The 13,836-nt window shown below is 48.0% G+C and overlaps 2 protein-coding genes across 2 annotated transcripts; both read right to left on the bottom strand.

Annotated features, from left to right (window-relative positions):
- On the bottom strand, positions 1-4,390 carry LOC110334675 (cytochrome P450 2D9). The gene is made up of 9 exons (XM_021216501.1): positions 4,140-4,390; positions 3,067-3,238; positions 2,643-2,795; positions 2,392-2,552; positions 1,590-1,766; positions 1,265-1,406; positions 885-1,072; positions 352-493; positions 1-251 (listed from the first exon to the last, which is right to left on the bottom strand). Exons 1-9 carry the CDS (start codon positions 4,326-4,328, stop codon positions 61-63), a joined length of 1,515 nt encoding a protein of 504 aa, XP_021072160.1. The 5' UTR covers positions 4,329-4,390; the 3' UTR covers positions 1-60.
- Positions 4,391-12,401: 8,011 nt separating this feature from the next.
- Positions 12,402-13,028, bottom strand: LOC110334461 (cytochrome P450 2D3-like). The gene is made up of 3 exons (XM_021216176.1): positions 12,933-13,028; positions 12,547-12,795; positions 12,402-12,434 (listed from the first exon to the last, which is right to left on the bottom strand). The coding sequence occupies exons 1-3, from the start codon at positions 13,026-13,028 to the stop codon at positions 12,402-12,404; spliced, it is 378 nt and encodes a 125-aa protein (XP_021071835.1).
- Positions 13,029-13,836: the final 808 nt, after the last annotated feature.

Below are 13,836 nucleotides of genomic sequence, written 5' to 3'. Positions count from 1 at the left end.
GCAGACACAAGACTAGTTTATTATACCTGGCACAGCCTGCCCTTCAGGGCATGTCTGGAATTAGTGTCTTTGCTCACGCATCACAGCACAGAGCTGGTAGGGGGAGGGGGAAACAGGAACAGCAAAGACTCTATGGTTGCTGGGCTGGGGCTGTCCATCGGGCACTGAGAAGCTAAAGCGCTGCAGGAGGCAGGTGAAGAAGAGGAAGAGCTCCATGCGGGCCAGGGGCTCCCCCAGGCATGATCTGCGCCCTGTGTGTGGAAGAGGACTCAGTTAGTCTGGGACCTCATTGGTGCTCCACCCTCCAAGGCACCCTGAGAAAAGGCAGGCAGCCAAGTAGACTGCAGTCACCTGCTGAGAATGCTATAAAGGCCTCAGGCTTCACAAAGTGGCCCTGGGCATCCAGGAAGTGTTCAGGATGGAAGCGGAGGGGCTTCTCCCAGACAGTCTCATCCTTTAGCACGGAGGACAGGTTGGGGAGGAGGATCGTCCCCTGTTAGGAGACACATAGTTTGAACTTGGACTGGGCTGGGGCTACACAGACCCTGGTCACCTGGATCACATATATATCTTCTTTCCTGCACACACTGGATTCTCTCATTCAACCTCAACCCCTGAGCCTCTCAGTAGCTTGGAGAGCCCTGTAATGACCTCCCATTGGTGGCCTACCCAGAAACCATCCCTGTGTGCAATGCTCCATAAAGTGCCCTTCGGCCATTTTTTTTTTTTTTTTTTTGACATTTCTTTTTGAGGACTCTCGAAGGCTGCAGCCTACGTGCACTCTGGTTCTTGTGAGCACGTTAGGAATAGGACTTGGTGTTGTTGGTCTCTCCTGCCCTTGTGTGATAGTGATCTTGATGAAGTAGTATGAGGCCCAGGCCTACCTTGGGGATGAAGAAGTCCTGGACTTCAATGTCATGACTTGTGATACGTGGCAAAATCAGTGGAGCAATGTCCCCAAAGCGCTGCACCTCATGAATGACAGCATTGGTGTAGGGCATGTGGGCCTGGTCTGCCATCTCTGGACGCCTCACCTGTCCTATAACCTCATCGATTTCTTGTTGGACTCTGCCTGGAGGGACAGCATCAGCTCAGTGAAACAGTCACAGGCAACATCCATGTCTTACAATCATGTTAAAGTTTGAGGCCATGTGAGAAAAACCAGTGAGCAGCACTGGAGTTTGGGTTGAGGTAGCACTGGGAGCCATAATCATATCAACTGGGGATTGTGCCTCTTCCTCCCTCCCAGCCCCACCAGGCTCACGCTGCACATCCGGATGCAGGATCATGAGCAGCAGGGCCCAGTTCAGTGTGATTGAGGTGGTCACCATCCCTGCAGTAAACAGGTCACCCACCACCTTGCTCAGGTTCTCATCATTGAAGCTGCTCTCAGGATTCCCCTTGGCCTGGGCCAGGCAGAAAGGGTGGGCTCATTAGGGAGAGGAAGTCACACACAGCCTCCCATTGTCCCCAGGGGAGCCCAGGTGCTGAGTTACTTGAAGATACACAGAACCCTACCCATCTGGCCTCACAGCCCACAGGACCTCAGTCCACAACTCCTGGCTACATCTCTTGGAGCTGCCAATCACCTTCTCCACCTCAGCCAGGAAGGCGTCAGTCAAATTTCGTGGTGCCTGGTCAGGGTCCCAGGTTGTCCTGTTCTCAGTCAAAAGGTTATCCACTATGGCCATGAAGGACTTCTGACCTTGGAAGACCTTGTCTGCCAGCCTTGGGATGCGCAGGAGTATCGGGAACGCGTTAAGAACCTGTGAGAAACACAGGAAGTCTCAGAGGTTCATCTTCATAAAATCAATTATTGGTGAATCATGATCATGCATGGTGCTTATGAATCTCACTGTGTAGAAGCAAGTGATAGGACAGTGTGTAGAGTCAATTATCTCTACCCCACATGGGTCACAGACATCAAACTGGGGTTGGCTGGCTTGCTTGTCCGGCTTCTTACCCACTCATGATTAGGCTGGCTCCTTGGTTCTACTGATTCTTGGTATCCACCTGGACCAGGCTCAGTTGCCAGCCTCCTTCACAATGGACCCAGGACCTGTTTGTCCCCACCTGTCCCTGGCCTCCTCTTCAACTGTTAAATTAGAAGAGCCACCTAAAGGTTCTCTCAGCCTCAGGTGAACAGAGGAATATTCTACCCTAACAATAACCACAGGCTTTTTCTGCTCCAATCAAATAGAAGGCCTAGGTTCTCTCCCTTTCTGGAAATCTTGATCTTGGTCTACTTCTCCTGTCCTGTCACTGAACAGTTGTCAACAGGCATAGCCTCCTACGGTTGACCCCCCAGAAGTCTTCTCCCACAGCCTTGGCTTCCCTCAGGGAAGACAGACTGCACAGAAGTGTCTCTGTAGGCTGCCCTGAACCTCCTACCTCAGGAATGAAACCAGAGATTTCTGTCAAACTATTTTCCAGTAATTTCAGCATCCTGATGAGGTAAGGGTCTTCATATTCAAAGCGACGGGCAAAAATGAGAGATGCAATCACATTGCACATGGCTTTGTTCAGCATGGTGCTGGGACTGATTGCCTGCCCTGGGAGTAGAGATGAAGTGGAAATGCAAACAAGTCAATGGACTGCCCATGTCTCCCTGTGCCCAACTACATCTCTCACCTATCACCCACCAGCCTGGGCGGTGAAGGCATCACAAAGGTGGCCAGCCTCCTTGATCACCCACTCTTCCAGAGATTTCTTGCCCAGGCCAAAATTGCGCAGGGTAGACACAGAGAATCGCCTCTGCTCTCGCCACTCAGGTCCATAGGATGCAAGCACCACACCTGCCGACACATCTGTGTGTAACCAAGGACGCCCAGCTGTGCTGTCTCCTGCTCTCCTCAATTCTCTTCTCCTCGGGGTTCTGTCCTGGCTGTGAGCCTCTCAAAACCTTGCTACCACAATCCAGCGCATGCCTTCTGGGTAGTCATCCTGGATTTCAGCGACTCTTCTGTGAATTGCTTGACCACATTCCCACCCACACTCATAACCTGTGCTTCCTCTGCTCCTTGCCACATGTCTGAACCCATCCCCACCCTCCACAGTGCCCTTTACCTTGGGATCCAGGCTTCAAACCCAGGTACTCAAAGATGGGCATTAGAGGGCGGTCAGCAGTGTCCTCTCCACAGGTTAACAGCACTTCCTTCATTGCCTTCATTCCGTTGATCACAACCATAGGCTTCCAGACCATCTGTAGGCTAAACACGTCACCATAGCGGTTTTGAAGCTGAAGTAAAGGGACAAAGCACATAGGAAGTGGAGATGCCCGCAGATCATAGAACCAGGGTCACTGTGCAACCACTGTCAAAGTGAGAGGGTACAAGGCAGTTTCTCTGTGTGTGAGTGCACATTTGTGTATGTTTACCCGTGCATGTTTGTGTATGTGAATTTAAGTTTGTGTGCATATGAGTATGTGAGTCCATGAATCTCTCTGTCTCTCTCTGTGTCTCTCTCTGTCTCACTGTCTCTCTGAATCTCTATCTATCTGTGTGTGTGTGTATTTGTGTGTGTGCATGTATATTTGTGTGTGTGTTTCTTGTTATTGATCCTTGCTCCTCAAATATCCTGGGACAATGCTCCTCACTGAGCTCCATCCCCAATCTGAAGATCCCTACCACTGCGGTGTCTTATCTTTTAAGTTCAACAAAGGAATTATAGTAGATGTGACACCCCAGAGCCAGAAAACCATCTTGGGTTCTTTAGCATGTCAACATTCATGAAGAGACTTGGTTCCTCGAGATGGGCAATGAGGGCAGAGAGCACACAGCAGCAGGAGATTCCGGCAGCCACAGCCTCTCTCTCTCCACTCAGTGTCCTGACTGATATGCGGCACTAGACCCTGCACCATGGCAAGACCTTGTCTTTGACAGGATCATAAGGGACTTGGGACCTCTATAACTGCTGTCCTGTCCAACTAGATTGAATCCTGTTGTCACAGCCAGCTTTAACTCCTGGACTTTGTTCTCCAAAACCTTTGCCCTAGAAATTCCCAGTGGCTGCTACCAAAACATTTCTAACCCTGTTCCCTCTTGGGGATCTAGATCCCTTACTAAATTGTGGCTCAAACACTACTATGTGCCACTACGGACACCATAACATCACATGCCATCCATCACTGAGTCACTCACCTTGTACAAGCTGTATGGCATGTTATCTAGGTCCACCTGCAGCAGGTTACCCAGCAGAGGCCATGGCACAGGGCCCGGTGGGTATCGTGAAATCCAGCGCTGGCGCCGGTGCATCAGGTCCACCAGTAATATGAAGATGATTGTGAATATGGCCAAAGGCCACAGGCCAGTCCCAGTCAGCAGCTCCATGGCTGCCCCACTGCTGCCCGGGCTTCCCAGAGTCCAACACTCAAAACAACCCCTAGGATCAGACAGCCCTAAGCTTGGATCCTGCTGCCTTATAAAGGAGTGCCAGGGTTGCCCTTTGTCCTCTGTGTGCAGCTCCAATCCTGTGTTTTGTTTGGCCTAGTGTGGGGAGGGGCCAGTGATGTTCAGTCCCTTCCAGGAGCAGAGCATGCTGATTCTGCTGGGCTGAACATGGTAGGCAGCTATCTAGTGGACTCCAGCTTCAAGATGGATGATCTGACCATTGTGTGCAGCAAATTCATCTGGTATGGTACCCATGCAAATCTTTGAGGGCTTGAAGACATTGCCTCAGAGTAATGAGACTTCCTAGATCTTCATGGAGCACTTTGTTAGCAGGACATGATGGGAGGGGTTGACTGGCATTCTGTGAATGGCTTCTGTGTGTGCGTGTGTGTGTGTGAGCAGAGGGAGGCTGTTTCCTGCACATAAGGGAAAGAGGCTGAAGCTCCTATGGGCAAAAGAAGGGCAGTCAGGCAGGGAAAGTGGAATCCTTGTGTGCACGTACGTGAGGGCCAGTGGTGGAAGGCAGCTGGAGCATCGTCATCTTCAGTACAGGTCTATGGTCATCCAGTTGATCAGGCAGCAAGACATACAACACGAGATTTCTCAGACTCAGTCTGGGGAAGCCGAGAAATGATCTGAAAATCTTGGGAGCCACCAAGTTGTTACAGAAAGTTGTCACATGCTGGCCTCTGTCTCTTATTCACCCTTTGTTTCTTGGTGGGTCAATCTCACCTGGCAAGGGTCTTCCACCAGGAGATAGGTAAGGCAGTTTTCTTCCTCAGGCCAGAGGCCTGTGGCCAGGGTGGGCAACCAAGAGGAAAACAGAAAGATGACTCCTGAGCCTTCAGACAATGGCACCTGTGTGATGGACACTGCTGGACACAGCACACATAGCAACCATTCACTAGAATCAGCAGAGGCTCAGTCCCTGTCCAGACCTTTAAAGATCATAGGTTAGGAAGTCATTGTGGAATCTAGGCAGGCTCTCTCTGTTGCACCTTCAATGTGCCAGAGGGAGGCTGGAGCTGAGCTGAGACTACACAATGCAGCACCACAGCAAGGCCTACACATGGGTCTCCTCCTCTCTGATGTGGATGCCACCTCTGCACTGAACACCTGTGTATCATTGGAGCCTGTGGGCGAACCCATGATTATTGCTGACCTGAAGACTCTTCCTGTCCATGATTCTTGACCCTGCCCAACACCGTTGCATAGACTGGCGCCATAAGTTCAGGCAGAGAAAAGTGTCTTTTTCAAGCCCCAGTTCTTCCAAAAAGACACCTGCATGAGAGGCAGGACACCACCATGGATCATGGTCACAAAGGGGATTAGGGAGACAACTTGCTAAGGTCACTGCCAGACTCAGGTTGCTGGATTCCTCCTGGTTTGCTCCAGGGCACTTCCAGTGTATGTTCTGGTGCCTAATGCTTACACCTGCATGTCAGGACTGGGACAACACCTTCAGCCTCTCCTTTCTACCCGAATGTGTCACAAATGACATTATCAAAGAGACACAGCAGTGCTGACTGGGTGCTGGCCCCAGTGGGGTATGGGCTGACTCAGGCTAAGTTTTCCTGCACCAGTAAGTGAGTCCTTGTGAGGTAAGTGCACCGACAGGTGAGCGATGTCACTCACTGTGTTCTGTCATCGGTTTCCTCTCTGACTCCAGCTCTTGGGAGAGGATCTGGATGCTCTGCTATCCATCTATCTGCTGGCACAATTCGTTTCTATTCATTCTCAATCCATGTCATCTAAGCCTTGTGAACAAGTGCAGTCTGTCAGGGTCATGTGAGTTCAGGTGTACTGGGACCTGGATATTCATGTCAGCAGCACAGGTGTGGCATGTCCACAACAGGATGCTGAGTTCTGGGCATCAGGAGCAGGGGGTCTCCCAGGATTGTAATTCTCTGCAGTCATGTGTACAGATAATTGATTGCTGTCCTTTGGACTTACTGGAAGAGGACAGATGCAACCTGGACACATCTCTTCTGGATTCTGTCCTGTGCACTGTTTCCCTTTCTTGCCTTGTTCTGTCTCGTTTTACTGAAATGATGACCAGCAGAGAGTCTAGGTCTTTTTCTTTTCCTAAGCACTCTCAGATGCAGGATGAGACTCATTAGGATGATTGTGACTGTTGAGGGAAGAGTTGGAAAAGCTTAGTTTGGGCAAGGGATGGCAGAGGTTGGCTAGTGTGGTTACTTTTTCATCCCTGGATGGTTATTTTACCCCTCATGGTGCAAGGCCACTGCAGAACTGTGGTTCATTACCATGGTCCATTACCTATGAAATCTGAAACCACAGAATCAATGCTTCAGATAATTCACTTGGTATGAAATGAAAGGTAAAGTACTGAGAATAAAACCTCATATAAAATTCCTGGAGAAGTATTTTTTGTATTCCTAAAATGCACACAAAGGGGACTGCTGAGCAGGATCATGACACTGACCAACCTCCATTTCCACCTCCAAGCTGAAGTTGGGGTTTGTAAAACTGTTGTCAGATCCAAATAGACTTATGGTCACAAAGAACATAGCACAAGTAACAAAGAACTAAAGTCAACGTGGGTTTTTGTAATAGTTAAAAACATCCATGTCACAGTTCACTGCCTGGCTGATGAGATGGCTTTGTGGGTAAACATCTGCCTCGCAGCCCAGTAGTCTGAGTTTGAGCTTTTGGTGCCACACAATTGAAGGAGTGTTTTAACTCCTTATGATTGAACCAACTCTCTATTTCCCCCCCCCCACACACATATATATATATATATATATATATATATATATATATATATATATATATATATTAATTACTAGCTAGTTTTGTGTGTCAACTTGACACAAGCTGGAGTTACCACAGGGAAAGGAGCTTCAGTTGAGAAAATGCCTGCATGAGATCCAGCTGTAAGGCATTTTCTCAATTATGACCAAGCAGGGAGGGCCCATCGTGGGTGGTACAATCTCCGGGCTGGTAGTCTTGGGTTCTATAAGAAAACAAGCTGAGCAATGCCGCAGACAAACCTCACTTGGGTCCTTAATCCATGGGCAAAACTCGGGTTCGGTTATAGGTGGGCAAAGAGTCGGCAGAGGTGGGGTGACAAACAGATGAGACACAAGGGGGTGTAGATCTGAATGTAATTTGCCAAATTGAGCATCAAACTTTTTATACAGAAGAAAATAGGGAAGTTACACAAAACAGAGGAATGCAAACATGGAAGGACTGGCCATTGTAAATACTTGTGTATGGGTGTAACTCAGCTATCTATAGTTCCAAGTATCTACTCTGGCTCCTCCTTAGATCACAAACTTCCTTCGTCCTAGAGAATGGTAAATTCCTGTGTAGGGCAGTGAGCTATCCATGCCCAGGGTTGGATCAAGGACTGATTGCCTAGGACTGGTGAAAAATCTAACTTAACTATATGTCAAAAAGAGGCACTTATAATAAAGCAATATTAAGGGAAAGCACACAGATCCGTTTACCAACTAAAGCAAGGACATTGGAGCATTCGTTATACAGGATGCCACGATTTCAGGAGACTAAGTTTCCGTGAACTTTTCGCCTCGGGAGAACGCCCAGGTTTTCGGGGCCGGTCTCACTTGTCACTATTGGAGTGGATATAGCAGAGCAAGCCAGGGGAAAAGCCAATAAGAAACCTCTCTCCATGGCCTCTTCATCAGCTCCTGCTTCCTGACCTGCTTGAGTTCCAGTCCTGATTTCCTTTAGTAATGAACAGCAGTTTGGAGTTGTAACCTGAATAAACACTTTCCTCCCCAACTTCCTTCTTGGTCATGATGCTTTGTCCAAAAATAGAAACATTGACATAGATAGATAGATAGATAGATAGATGTAAATATATAGATATATAAATGTAGATAAAAGCAAATGTTCTTTAACAAGGTCACCATTAAAAGGGAGGAAAAGAAACAAACCATGGGATGAAGAAATAATGGTAATCCAGAGGTCCGAGAATATAGTAAGTGTCAGAAGTAAAATTATATATCAGATGTCTGTAGCAAGCATGAGCCAAAGGCTTACAAAGACATTTATGCAAAGTGAGCAGACAAGCAGCCAACAAGCACATTAACAATGCCACTGTCACTTATCATTAGGACAATGAGGCCACAACCACACTTTGTGGTTCAATCAAAACAGCCCTGGAAACACAGGCTTCCAGGGAGTGGAGCTTGCAGAGCCTTGGGCATTCTTCAGAGAATGTTAACCAGCACTGAGGACAACAGTACAGGAATTACTCAACAAAACTACTAAGAATGTTATCAACCAGGAGTTCCCCTTTGAGATTACAGAGAAGGCAAAGGAGGCTCCTCCCCGAAGGGTCAATGGACATCTATGGCCACAGTTACATGATTGACAAATGTTCAAAAATAGACAGACAAACAAAAAAGTGGACAAGAGTCATCCCACTTTTCCATGGTACCAAGCTCCAAGACCACTTTAAGATGGCTAATAGAACTGAAGTATAAAACATTCTTTGGCTTTTCCTACAGGGATGAATGGAGTAGACATGTGCCTTAGTTAGGGTTTTACTACTGTGAACAGATATCATGACCAAGGCAGCTCTTATAAAGAAACACATTTAATTGGGGTTGGCTTACAGGTTCAGAGGTTTAGTCCATTTTAATCAAGACACAAGCCTGGTTGTGTCTAGGCAGGCATGGTGCAGGCAGAGTTGAGAGTTGTACATTTTCATCTGAAGTCTGTTAGCAGAATATTGGCTTTAAGTTAGCTATGATGGGGGTTTTAATTTCCATACCCACAGTGACAACCCTAACCCAAGACCACACCTTCTAATAGTCCCGTTCCCTGCGTCAATCATATACAAACCATGACATTTCCCTCATAGGCTTGTTCAAATATATGAGTCTATGGGGGCCATACCTAAACATAGCATATTGCAAATTGTATTTAGCCCAACTTCAAAGGTCCCACAGTCTATATAGCAGTCTCAACAATGTTAGAATTCCAAAGTTCAAGACCATTAGGTTCCCAGTATTCACTTAACTGTGATCCCCAAAGCAATACAGGAAACCAACTGGGTAAACTCCAAATTCTGCATCTCCACATGTGGTGTCAATGCAGTCTTCAACTACTTTTTCATGTTTGTTTACTGCGGCAAACTTCTTTCTCCTGCACTGGTTCCATTCCCTGTTAGCAGCCTTTCTTAGCAGATAGCCCATGGCTTTGGCATCTTGAACATCTTGAGGTCTCCAAGGCCCCTTCAATGTTATATACTTCCTTGTTGCCTGGAGAAACAGCTGTCTGTGGCTCACAAGCACTGTCTCCAAGCATTAGCCTCCAGTCACTCGGATCTCAATCATGGGTCAGTCTTCACCATCTTGTCCTTACTTCCTGGGATGTCTCGGTCTAGTTCACAGTAAACAGAAACCAGTATCTCTACATAGCCACTAAACTGACAGTTGCTTAGTAGTGATCTGTAGTGTACATAGACTCTCCCCTCCCCAGTCCCCCATTTGCTGGCTCCCACTCTGACTCATTCAGTCAGTTTGCCATCTGAAAAGTGGGTCTAACCCTGACCCCTGCTAGAGACTCTGTCTACTGCCCTCCCCCTCTTGCATTTGCTTGAGGTTCCCCTGAGGAAAATGTGTCTGGCTCCAGGCCTTGGGTCCTGCCAGGGGCTCTGTTGGTAAAACTAAGCTTTCCCCACACACTCGATCACCTGCTTCCTCCACCAAAACTGCCACTGGGCTCTGCTTCTTTGTCCACTGTTGTAGTTGCTTTTAGATGTCCCGCTGCAGCCACAAGAAAAACAGCTTTTGCCTTGTCTGAGAGCCCGCTGTCCTGCACACAAGAAGGAGGTCCTTTCTGCCCCCTGCCTCTCTCTGTTCCTCTCTGCCTGGGACTTATAAAGTAAGTGGTAGCAGTGCCGCATGCCAGGAGGATACTGTGCTCCTTGCTAGGATATGGAATACTCTATTTCGGGTGCTTCCTTTCCCCTTCTTTCTGTGGACTCCAACACTCAGAAGCACTGGGCTGTGGCTTCTAGCTTTTAGTAGGATGTCCCACCCAGTGCCCATTAAAAGTAAACACACCGTTGCCTCTACTGCAGCTGCCACCTCAGCCACTGCCAAGCAGTGGAGCTCACCTGACCGGCAGGCTGCCTGACCCACAGTATCAGCCACCTCCATGTGCCTGCAATGGGATGCCACTGCTTCAGCTGCCACCGTGGGGCCTGCAATGTGCTACCCTAGCGACCTGTGTGTTAGAGCACAGCACCGCACAGCCCATAGTGAGCTCCCCAGGCCCTGGCAGGGGACAGTGGGGAAAGGCAGCTCTATGCCCCAGCCCCACCAACTGAGGCCTCACTACAGAACCATGGTCACCCACTGGCCACTCTGGGACTCATAGACTTCTGCCACAGGAGTTGCTGACACCAGTTGCGGTCCACCAAGTGGGGCTAGCCTCTGCCATGTGAGTTACACAGCCAGATGGGTCCACACCAACCATACAGTTCCTTCTTTCCTGCTACTAGACTGCAAAAACCCTAGAATACACACGTTTCAATGCCCCGGTCCTTATGACCTGCCTCCTAGCTGACATACAAGATAAGTTTTAGACCCTTGGATGAATTTTCTTCTTGAAAATGGTTCATAACCCCTCAGGGTCTTACAGCCATTCAACAATTCCTAGATATAGGTTGGACTTCTTTATGGAAAGTCCGGGACTTCGAAGAACTCCTGGATATTAATGAGATGACCTGAACTAGCATGGCTGCACACTTGTAACCTGTTACTGAGCTCTTTTTGGGACCCCAGTAAGAACAGTTCTGTAATATCCCCATCACCCCAATGGGTGCTAAATTGTCTTCAAATATATTGCCAGGTGTACCCTTCCACCAACCTTGAGAAGGCTAAATAGACCTTAAGTGTTTGCCACAGTTAGACCTTAACAATCCAGGTAGAGTCAATTTCCTACAGGGGTAGATTGACTGCTGATCTTGGTGTGCAACATAATCCAGCTGATACAAAGGAGGAGGGTCTGTGGGCTTTCCCTGTATAAACCCACAGCTGAAAATTAAACTTTGAGCCTTGATCAGAAATTTTTGTCTTGGCTTCATCCTTCTCTCACCCATCCCTTTTCATTCCAAGCCTCCCTTTCAGGTACCTAGTTCTCAGTGGCTGTGGGACAGCCACAGCCAGGCACCCCACTGGGATGTCTCCTGGAAAATCACAAATCTCTGATGTTAACACCCAATTTGAGGGCATCAAACCTAGTACACTCTGGAAAAAAAAAAAGGTCTAGATTCAGTACCCAGTAGACAATGGCTCCAAACAACCACTAAATGGCACACTAGGTTCAGTTATTTTAAGGAATCTTCATACATACGGCCAGCAATCTGTTAAACAGAAAGAGGTTCCCTATGTCCAAGCGCTTACCTACTTATGCTCCCACACCCCTAGCCTGTTCTAACAGCCTGCATTCTCAGTTCGTGTCACAGTCCTGAATCCGCCTGGACAAACTCACTTTATGTCACCATGATCTAATTCACACCCTGGACGCTGTCATGTAAACTCAGCCCTAGGAGCTTTGCTGTCCTCACTAATACGGGGACATGTGATAAGTGACAGGTATACATATACAGTCACCTATATTTGTAGGTACTGGCTGTTACAACCACTCCTGCCATATTTTACCTTGCTTGCCTTTCTAGATGGGGTTCCTAGTATAGAGTTTTGGCTCTTCTTTCTATTTCCATACTTACCCAGGGGAATTTGGTGCTGTGGAGTTGACAATTGGGTTGTCTAAATTTCAGTCCTCCTTAGCTGGGCAGCTCGTGCCACTAGCTACCCTGCAACACTGAGTAGAATTTGGAGGGTCCCAGGCCTACCTTAGTGATAAGGAAGTCCTGCACTTCAATATCACAAGAAGTCCTGTGTGGCAAACGTATTGGAGTAATGTCTTCATAGTGCTGAACCTCATGTATGACAGCATTGGTGTAGGGCATGAGGTCCGGTTCTGCCCTCTCTGGCCACCACACATGACCTATAATGTTGTCAATTTCCTGTTGTACTCTTTCTGGAAGGACAGAATGACTTCAGTTAAGGAGCCCTGGCGGATTTCCCTTGTCTCTCCACTACCTCTCTGCTAAAGGCTGAGTTCCTGGGAGAAAGATGGCCATCGTCCTGACTAGAGTCTGGGTTAAACCATTGCTGGGAGCCACAAGTGTCCCAAGTAATCTTAAGGAGGGGGCCTCTACCCTCCTCCTTCTTTCATTCCATCCCCTGTCAGGCTGACTCTGCACATCCACATGCAGGATTGTGAGCAGAAGGCCCCAGGTCAGAGTGACTGAACTCGTCACAATCCCAGCACCAAACAGGTCAAGGACAACCAGGTGTACATTTGCATCATTGAAGCTACTCTCAGGGTTCCCCTTGGCCTAGGACACAGCAAAACAGCTGACTGAGTAGAGAGACTGAAGTGCCCCATAATACCCTCCCAATGACTCCAGGTGGTTACACTTCAGTGTCACTGGGTTATTTGCGGCAAAATGGACACCAGATCCCATAGTCTCACCTTCTCCATCTCAGCCAGAAAGGCAGCAGTCGGGTCACGAGGTGACTGGTCAGGGACCCAGGTCCTCTTGTGCTCAGTCACCAGCTTATCCACCATGGCGAGACATGTCTTTTGCCCAGGGAAGACTTTGTCAGTCAACCCTGGGATGCACAGGAGAATTGGGAATGTGTTCAGAACATGTAACAGCCATAGAATATGGTAGGCCTTCCTGCTGTCTTTAATGAGTTGAGTAAATAAGATTTCTAGTAATATTCACTATTATTCCAATGTGTGTTGTGTATACATGATGTGAGGTGAGCTATGGCCATAACGAGGATGTTCAGGTCCGGGAAAAGCATACACAGTCAGCTCTCACCTTACTACATGGGTTGAGAAATAAAACTCAAGCACCAAGCTTGCCAGGCAAACTCCTTTACCCTCTGACCATTTCTCTGACTCCTGTTGTGCATCCTGATATATGTTTGTGCAGGTGTGTGTGTGTGTGGGGGGGTGTCTTGCTTAGTGATGTTCTCATATATCCTGGGAAAATGCTTTTCAAAGCTAAATCCCCAGCCTGATGATGTCTATTACTGTGGCATCTTATGTTTTAAGTTTAGCAAAGGAATCACAGTAGATGCAACATCTGAGTGGTGACCTTGCAAGAGCCAGAAAACTGTCCCGGGGCCCCTTAGCATTTCATCACACATGAAAAAACTCTGGTTCCTTGACATGTGGAGTGCGGCCAGATAGGACACACCAAAAAGAGATGTGTGACAGTGACCACAGCAGTGGGGGAAGGGAGTGGGGCATCCTGGGAACTCATTGGCCAGACAGTCCACCTGAAAGGATGAACTCCATGTTCTCAAATAGTAAAGGTGAAGGGGGATACTGGAAGACATTGACATTGACTTCTTTTTTTTTTTTT

Source organism: Mus pahari, chromosome 17 (genome assembly GCF_900095145.1).
Source record: "Mus pahari chromosome 17, PAHARI_EIJ_v1.1, whole genome shotgun sequence".
Lineage (NCBI taxonomy): Eukaryota > Metazoa > Chordata > Mammalia > Rodentia > Muridae > Mus > Mus pahari.
This window is presented reverse-complemented; position numbering and strand designations above follow the sequence as displayed.